The following is a 9,564-nucleotide window of genomic DNA, read 5'->3' on the forward strand; positions in this document are numbered from 1 at the left end:
CCTGTATCCTCTTTGGAGGGCAGTTGGCTGGTTGCCCATTCCAATGGGAATTCAGATGTTAACATTTTGGCTGGCGTGAGCTTTTTTGGATCCAAAGGACTATTCTGCAAAGAAGGAAGGAAAGTTCATTTTTTGGATCCAAAGGACTATTCTGCAAAGTATTAACAAACAAATTGTCCCCATTTCAAAATTACCAACCCAATACTAATGCTACTCTTCATGCCTATTTCGCATATTTTAAGTGACGTTTCATGTTAGTCACTTAAAAATAAAGAAAAACCACTTAAAATAAAGCATGTTAACGAGTTTAAAATGGGTGTGATAAATGAGTGTGAAGAGTAATATTACTCAATTAATAAACGGACTTTAATGTCTTGATGAATCATCAACCCCAACGGTTTACGCTAATAGGTGAAGAGACCCTACAAGTATATGTACACATATATAACTCAAAGGATACACCAGTCTAATATAGGATTCCTTATAACATTTCATCTCAATGGAATTGCAAAGTTTACTCCAATTGTGTATTGCGGCTAAATAGAACTTACAAGCAACAACCTTACTACTGAGGTGGACTAAAACAGTGGACCCCGTGTCTCCCCAAAAGTCATTTTTAAGGGTACATAGACAATAATGGTAAAAAGTATATTTTTATCTCATAATGCTGACATAACAGATTCAATGAACCCTTATTTAAAAATAAAATTAAAAGAAATGATTGGTGTTAATAATTTGTTCATATTTCTCCTATAAATTCAATAGATCAACCATTAGAGTTGTGGGGTCTATCATTGACTTATATTGGGTCTACATAAGTCCACAAATCTACTGATTGATTTGTATAATGAAATTAGAAAAATATAAGAAAAATATTAATACTAATCATTTCTAAAAAATTAATGATTAATTGGATCTGACATGTCATTGGTATGAGATAATTGTGAGATAAATATGTAATTTCAAGCATTACCCTGAAATAAAAATAAGGATGATCAGAATGCATGGGGCGTCAATCTTAAAGTTGTTTGCAAAGATAAGGATGATCACCCTTCCTAGATGAGAGGCTATCCTCTTTGTGAGGTAATTGGTGGTTACCACGACTCCGGCAAGTTGCAACACAGATTCTGACGTTCAACAGTGACAAAAGAAGAAAAACTCATTTTTAAGCCAAAAAGTGAGTTTGACAAAAGTTTCATTTTTAAGTTTTTTTTGTTAAAAGTGCGTTTTAATCATTTTTTTGAACTTTTTAGACCCTTAAAAGCATTTTTAATTTTTTTTACCAAACATATATATATATTCAAATTGATTTTTTGAGTGTTAAAAGCATTTTTAGGCCCTTCAAACGCACATCCAAACAAGCCCTTAAACAAATAACCCTCGAACTTATACCAATATATCCTTTATACTTTAAAAATTATAATTAATCCCCAAATCCTACCTTTCGGATTTTTGATTTAGATTATCAAAAAAAAAAAAAAACATGGTTATCGATCAGGATACCCATAGCCAAAGAGATCACCGCTGGCCGTGGGCCTCCATGAAAATGCAAGTGGTAGTGGGCCTCTGTGGGAGGAGACCCACGGCCAGAGGAGACCTATGGCCGAGGGTCGGTCCTTGCCGAGATTTTTCTCTCTTTTTTTTTTTTAAACAAAAAAAAAAAATATATATATATATATATTTAAGGGCATATTGATATATTCATGCATCTTACCGGAGATATAATGGGCATTTAAATAAAAAATCCTAACCACGAGGGCCAAGTAAAAGAGTAACTTTTTAAAATTTGAGAAAGATATTGCAATTGATGCATATATAAGTTCATGAACTAAGAGGTAGTTCAATCGATTAGGGATCACGCCTTATAAAGCGAAAGTTATTAGTTCGAATCTTTCTCCCCCTCTTCCGTGGACATGTAAAAAAAAAAAAATTTATAATCATGGGGGTAGCCTTTTGTTTACAAAAAGGAAGCCCTTTCCCTCTTTTCCCAATGGGCCATGGCTACAGTTTTTAGGCCTTTGCTCAAGATGAAAAGCCAATTCATCTAAAATGGCTTCCATCAAGCCAATCTGCATCTTGATAGATTCGCAGAAATCCACCACAATGGTCAACAATTGACACCAACAAGTGGCCGCCGGCCCGTCGTTGAATCGGCTGGGTATCATGCAATGGGGTTGTCTAGATCTTGGAGGACCAAGAGAAGACAAAGAAGAAACTTGTGAAGAATATGATATATAATACACTTTCTTTCACTAAATATAGACTTGAAACTATTTATTCAATTGTTGCAAGCTTCATAGATTGTTAAAACAAAGTACTGATTAAGATAAAAATTATGTGTTAATTACACCAAAATTAGGAATACTTCTCCATATGGAGAAAGCAAGCAATACTGGAAATCAACAATTCTCCCACCCCACCCTCATACAGCATTTTTATAGCCTAGCATGTAGAAGGCTAGAAATGGCTTAGGCTGATCAATACTGGCAGCTGCCATTGTCACTCCTAGCTGTTGGATCAAAGTTGCTTGCAGATGGATCTGTGCAACCTTCAGGGACGGGTACACTAATTTGTTGGGCTGCCTTGCCTGCAATTTAGCAATCAATCAAAGTTAAAGACTTGACATATTTGAAAGCCCCATAAGAAGCTCCAGGGATGAGGGGGTGCTAACCATAGAAGGTTCCCCGATTGATGGAATCCTCGTTTGCATCTCCAAGAGCTGCTTGACTCAAGTACGTGTCTGCCAATTGAACTCGCTTCACATTCTCCTGCTCCATGACAAGCATGTTGCCATACTCGAGGAGCTTTTCAATAGTCATTTTGGGCTGCTCGAAGGTTGGGGGACCCTCTTTTGAGTTAACAAGCTTCTTCCCGATGGTGTCAACTCCAACTCCTGATATCCACTTCCTCACTTCATCATCATAAACTCGAGCTCTAATGGCACCGAAGAAGTCTGCAGGATGGTTGAACTATATATGATGATCCCATTTCTTAAGCTAAACTTTGTTCACTGACATCCATATTAATCAAGTAATATCAATTTTATATGCCAACAACTTAACAATTTTGGATTAAAAACATCAAACACTAAAACATGACAGCCTGCATTCCTTCCTGCCTTGTTCATGAATGATACCCCAAGAAAATCTTTATGAAAATTGTGTTACTACTGCTTACCGATAGATTGGCCAGGGAATGTATCAACAATCTTGACGACATCCTCCTCGGCAACATTGTCACTCCTGAAGATACCTAAGCAAACACCAATCCGGTCCTCCCGGGTTGGAGCCCAGTAGAATTTCTCCATACGGCCATCACGAATGAGAGGAGCATACAATGTGGAGAAGTCGTTGCCGGTGACGATGATGGGAACGCGGGGATTGTCCTCCTTGTTGTACATGCCCGGAAGCTGGACATTTGTTGGGTTATCAGCAATGTTCATAAGGGTAGCATTCACCATCTGGTTGTTCACAGTGTATTGAGTAGTTCCACCCATTCTACCCGCACCTGCATCAAGATCATTGATAAAGAGGCAGCACATTTTCCCCTTCCTAATGATGTCAGCCGCCTCCCGATACCTTTGCCTGATTAATTTTGCTGGCTCTCCTGCATTCCCACTTTCCAGTTCTCCAGCACTCATCATGATGGGGCTGAAATTTCATGGCCAAGCAATATAAAATGCAGGAAGAAAGCATATTTTGTATTACAGTATGGAGATAATATTGAATTCCGGAAGCAATCTGATGTAAGCTCACTTAATTCCCATCTTGGAAAAGACAAGCTCACACTGGAAAGATTTGCCCTGACCTTTGCCTCCCCAGACACCCAGAATCAGAGGAACCTAATATGAATTCAAGATAATCATCCAAGCTTTCAGATTCAGAACCAATAGATAAGTGTCAGTGTAGAACATATAAAACAGAAAATTAAATGTTCCTAATGTGCGCTACAAAGTTGCCTTTCTTAAAAAGTTATTTGTCCCCGCCAATGCTGATCAATTGCTATGAACTGTAACCAAGATACGCGACCAAACCAGAATATCCTTAGAGTTTCTATTCTAGTAAGAGAGAGACACTAATTTTAAAACTTTATAAGGCTTTGAAAGAGGAGAGAATTTTTTGCTTAAACAGGCCCACTGGGTCTAGTTCTCCACACCATACTAAAACATACACCAAAATATTGCTTGCTTTAAAGCAATAGTTTGGTGTGAAATCGATATTATAAATTCCAACTTCAATTTATCTTTTTTCCATGTGGAACTTTAGCTCTTTAAAACATTTACAAACCATATATAAATATATAATATACTGATTTTGAAAGCCCTTTTAACAATAAGAACTTTCAATGTTATACGAGAATTCAGTGACTAACCTTGATGTTAGGCAGGGACATGAAGTTTTTGGTGATGTGAACCACAAGCTTGTCCATGAAAGCTGGAGCTATGTAGAAACCGTCCTTTGTGTTATCGAAATCGTATCTGAAACATAATTGGTCAGTCTAGCATGAATAAAGTCCCATCAAAAATAAGGATTTCTTTATGTTTGTGTTGCTTACTGACGAAGTCCGGTACTAAGGTATTCATATGAGCTCAGCACAGCATCGTGTGTTCCCAACCCCGAGGGAGCTTGGAAGAGAGAATCAACCATTCCCTTTCCTCTGGTGATGTCTTGCTGGTCATCAGAAGTGTCAAAGGCAAGGCCTTTCCACTTGTCCTTTGCGGTCTGCTTCCCTTCATCGATTTCAGCAACAACCTTAAGATTTCCAGATGCAATTTTCGGGTGGGTGAACCTTGAGCTCACCTTCTTCAAACTGCTGCCCAGGAAGGCTGAGCTTGGAGCCAAGCCTCCAGAACCAGAGCTGTTCAAGCTCAACTGCGTCACACACAATTAATCCCCTTTAGGACCAACAAATCACATAATTCAACATAGTCCCAGAACAAAAAGACTGCAGTTTCATATGTGAGATAGATGGAATACAAATTTATTATCAACTAAGAAGAAGCTCCCAAATATATACCAATTTAAACAGACCGAGGTCTAAGAACGCTAGATATATGTCAAAATGCTTAAGTTTCAACCATTAGCCAATATAAACCGAAAGGACCCATTTGAGATCTTCTACAATAAATTTTGGGGAATAAGCCAAAGAGAGTAGAATCAATAGCATTTTTCCAAAGAAAAGCAAAAAAACAAATGGCGGGAAACATAGTACCGGAGTTCTGTTAACACTTCCGACTGTTGAAACCGTGGCAGCCATGGATTGCTGGTGGTGGGTATGATATGGAGTTGTGATTGGGGTATGATGATTGAGTTATTTAAGTGTTGAAGAAATTGGAAAAGATGATCAGTTTGGTTTTTGGATTCCTAACGGCCACAAGTATCGGATTGGCTGAGTGAAACGTGGCAGTCTCTGAGGCACCCGATGGTCGGTTCTGGACAAAACAGGATATCCCATTTCTCAAACTACTGAAGTGACCGTTTGGTATAGTTGATATTTATTTTCTTCTCATCAGTTAGGGCCTGTTTTGGTATTTTACTTAAAAAGAGTAATTTCTAAAAATGTATAATTTCAAAATATCATTTTAAAAAATGTTTGGTAAAATTATAATTTAATTTTTAAAATCGCACAACTTTGCATGCAATTTAAAAATGTAGGTTTTTTACGTTTTTAAAATCTTAATTTCTTAGAAATACACTTCCAAATGATTTTTTTTTTTTTTTGTAATTTGGTTAAAATTATACTTTTTGATCTGTAAAATTACAATACTGTCGTTCATGATGGAGCCAAAATTCGTCGACAACCCAAGACCCAGCTAATTAATACGAGGCCCACTACTACTAAAGCCCAAGAGGGCCTACTGTAAGGCCCGTTACCATTAGAGCCCAAATTAGGGCCTACTTCCAATATAGCCCAAAGAGAACCCAACATTGGCAGAGTGGCAGTCGTAGGTCGTGGGGCTTTTTCTTTTTCTTTTTCTTTTTTTTCTTTTTTTTTTTTTTAAATTTTTAAATTTTATTATTTTTATTTTTATTATTATTATTATTTTTTTTTTAATTATAGGTAGGGGCTTGGTGTAACAAAGCAAGCTCTCTCCTCAATACAGCCTCCACAAGTCCAAGTCCTTCACTTGTATCGCCCTAAATAGGACTGTAATCGAGCTGAGTTGAGTTTTAAGATTTCAAAATTGACTTGTTTATAAAGATGCCTATTTAAGCCGAGCTATGAAATGTGTGTTAAAGCTCGGCTCGTTTAAAGTTCTTACGAGCTCTAACTTAAGCTCAAGTTTGTTGAGAATGTTATTCGAACTCGAACTCGAGTTAAACTATTAAATTTTTTAATGTATGATCTGAGTAGAGTTTAAGCCTGAACTTTAAAACAACCTATAGACATTTATCTATAATATAAATATAAATATTAAGTAATTTATATTACATATATTACTTAATTACTAATATACATACTTAAATTTATATAACTAATTTTTAGTAATAAATTTATATATATTTGTTATTTGTATATATATAAGACATATGAACGAGCTAATGAGTCGGGCAAATGAACTGATCAAGCTTTAAACGAGCTGAGCTCGTGAGCTTCTATCGAGTTTTCTCGAGCGAGTCGGATTATGTATCATTTACTAATTGAGCGAGTTTCTACAGTAACAAGCAGGTTTATACAATATCGAGCTCGAATTCGAGTCGAGTTAAACTGAGTAGGTATCGAACTTTAAAAGTGCATTTTAACTATTTTTGAAAATTTTGAACCAAACATGTCAGCTTTTTATTTGGCATAGCTTTCTATGTATTAAAAATACCTTTTAGCCTCCTTAATCCTAAACACGCTCTAAGTGAGTGCACTTCACCAACGGTTTACAGTGTGGCACTCCACTGTTAACCTATTGTAAAAAGATGCTTTAGAGCACGTTCATATGTGTAAAGCTTACATTTACAAGTAATCATTGTAAAAAGCGGCTTTAAACCATGATTGAGATTATGTTTGAAAAATAGAATTTTTAAATCAAAAAACGACTTTTTGGCAAAAGTTTCATTTTTAAACTTTTGCCAAAAGTGCACTTTTGATCATTTTTTAGCTTTTTAGACCCTTAAAGCACTTTCAATATTTTTTTACCAAACATGTAATTTTTTAAACGGACTTTTTGAGTGTTAAACACAATTTTAAATCCTTCAAATACACCCGGAACGGTGTCAAAGCCCATTGTCAAAGACAGTGGCATGGATCACATTATTTGTTTGTGTGAATAGAGATTTTGATATGAAATCTTGTTTCCATGCATGCCTAGAACGGTAGAAGATACTATAGCAATAATATACCTAAAAATAGGGATCCTAATTGATATTGTTAATTAACCCATAATTGAGATCACCCAATTATAACTATAATTTGTTCAATATTTAAAAAACAAGATCGAGGTCTTACTTACGAGGTGGGCATCTAGACAAAAATTCCCTACAAACAAGCTTCTAAGAATGATATGTCATTTAGACACGTGAGACATGTTTTCCGTAACTTACACTAATATTGCAATTAGGTGAAGATGACAGGACAAACAAAGGTTATTACAATAGCTTATTTAAATGACCCCTTCTGTTAAAAACCAACACAAAAACAAAAACCAAAAACAAAAAACAGAAAACAACAAAAAACCGGACCCTTGGCAAGTGATGCCAATATCGGCCGGCTTGATATTTTGGGCACAATGAAAGCCTTGCAGGTTGAATATTTGCATGAGACCAGCAAACAAAACTTCCCTTTCTATCATTTATTTATCATATGGACGAAAATTCACTGAAGGTCTACACCCCACTCTGCAAACTCTGAATTATTAAAGCAGATAAAATGTAAGCTGCTTTCAATTGCTTTCCGAGATTGACAATCGATTGCTTCCAAGGATTCATTGTAATGCAAGTTGATGTTTTACTCAGTTAATGTTGTCTTTTCAAATTTCTGGTTTGATTATGAAAGATCAAGTTGATATATATATATATATATATATATATATATATAAGCTGCTCGATCGCATGCAGTTGATCTGAAGCATTGAGGATGAAAGTTTCTCACAAGAGGCCAAAGCTAGTTAGCATGAACACTAATAAGCTTTACAAGGTCCTGTGTTAAAGTATTGATTAAGTGATTAAATTTATCTTTTCCTATCAGCTTAAGTTTATAGGATAACTGGTAATTTAACATAATATTAGAGCCTACCACAGGATGAATGGAGCCCACACTACTTATCTCGTGACAAGGACCAGTAAAAATACTGGTTTGCACGTGAGAGAGGGTGTTGAGAAATGATCCTACATTGCCAGTGGAAAAGATCTTGGGCATGTTTATAAGGAATGTGCAACCCTCTTTTATTAAACTAGTTTTGTGAAATGAGTTAGGCTCATGAATTTTTTTGCTGTATGCACATCAAAATTTCACCCACATTGAAAATATTTGCAATGCATTTTTTTTCTTCTATTATGTCCAAGTGATGGTAAGATTGCCAAGAGTTTACTCAAAAGGTATTTACGAAGCAAAGACTTTACCTATTTTTTGTCAGGCTTATTTTACTTAAAAAATCATATATTCTGCATTTTGGATTGAGACAATCTTGGTGGTATTAGAAAGCTTATTCAGAGGACTAGAATTTTGTATTTTATGAAAATTCGTAATTTCAATGTTTACTAGGAGAAAGTTGTTGTTCTGTATTTTTTTTTTTTTACCGTAAAGTGTTTTGTTTCGTTTATTATTATTTTTTAGGGTTTTGAATTTAGGCCTTAGTGGCCAGTTTATGCATTTTGATGAGTTTATTGATATAAAACACTCGATGAGTAGGTTTTTTTGTTTCTTTTGCCTCAATTTCTTGATATAATATTGATTTGAGAAGAATTGTAATTCTATTGTTATTTGTTATTGCGAACCCACTTTGTCACCCTACATCAATTGACATTGGCATATATGTGATATAACTCTGGTTTTTCATTATAATTTAAATTTTAAATACTACTTGCTAAAATGTCTTAGAAAAGAGTAGAGAAAAATATAAATAATAATAATGAAATATATATATATATATATATATATATATACACATTTTAGGAATACATTAAAAAAATACTTGTCAACATTTTAGACGGTCATTTATCTCAATTCCAGCTATTCTCTTGAAACATTCAGTTTATATAATATATATGACCAAACATATGTCATCTCTTTGGAGGGTGATTTGTTGGTTTCAATAACTGGCTGGCTCTTTGTTTCACTTCTAACGGCTAACCTGAAGAGGTTTCTGAATGCTGATGTTTTCTATTTGAGGGAGGATTCGTTGGATGAAATCTTTCAAAACCATCGTCAACGTACGTAGGTGGCAGCAAGGGTACTGGTGCATATAACCCTTTTTTGTGGTTCACATTTTGTCTGCTACAAAACTACTTTTCCAAGTAAACAATCTTCTTTCTTCTTTGGGAGGTAATTGTTTGGTTAACAATGAATATGGTATTTGTTTGTTTAACGTGTCTCATTTCTCACAAGCTTCACGCATTTTTTTCACCTCTTTTTGCA

General features: G+C 35.3%; 1 protein-coding gene across 1 annotated transcript; it reads right to left on the minus strand.

The window, feature by feature from the left end:
* Positions 1-2,299: 2,299 nt before the first annotated feature.
* On the minus strand, positions 2,300-5,337 carry LOC132164266 (ribulose bisphosphate carboxylase/oxygenase activase, chloroplastic-like). Its single transcript, XM_059574744.1, has 7 exons — positions 5,212-5,337; positions 4,555-4,871; positions 4,372-4,477; positions 3,756-3,841; positions 3,178-3,650; positions 2,672-2,953; positions 2,300-2,587 (listed from the first exon to the last, which is right to left on the minus strand). Exons 1-7 carry the CDS (start codon positions 5,254-5,256, stop codon positions 2,478-2,480), a joined length of 1,419 nt encoding a protein of 472 aa, XP_059430727.1. The 5' UTR covers positions 5,257-5,337; the 3' UTR covers positions 2,300-2,477.
* Positions 5,338-9,564: the final 4,227 nt, after the last annotated feature.

Source organism: Corylus avellana, chromosome ca10 (assembly GCF_901000735.1).
Source record: "Corylus avellana chromosome ca10, CavTom2PMs-1.0".
NCBI lineage: Eukaryota > Viridiplantae > Streptophyta > Magnoliopsida > Fagales > Betulaceae > Corylus > Corylus avellana.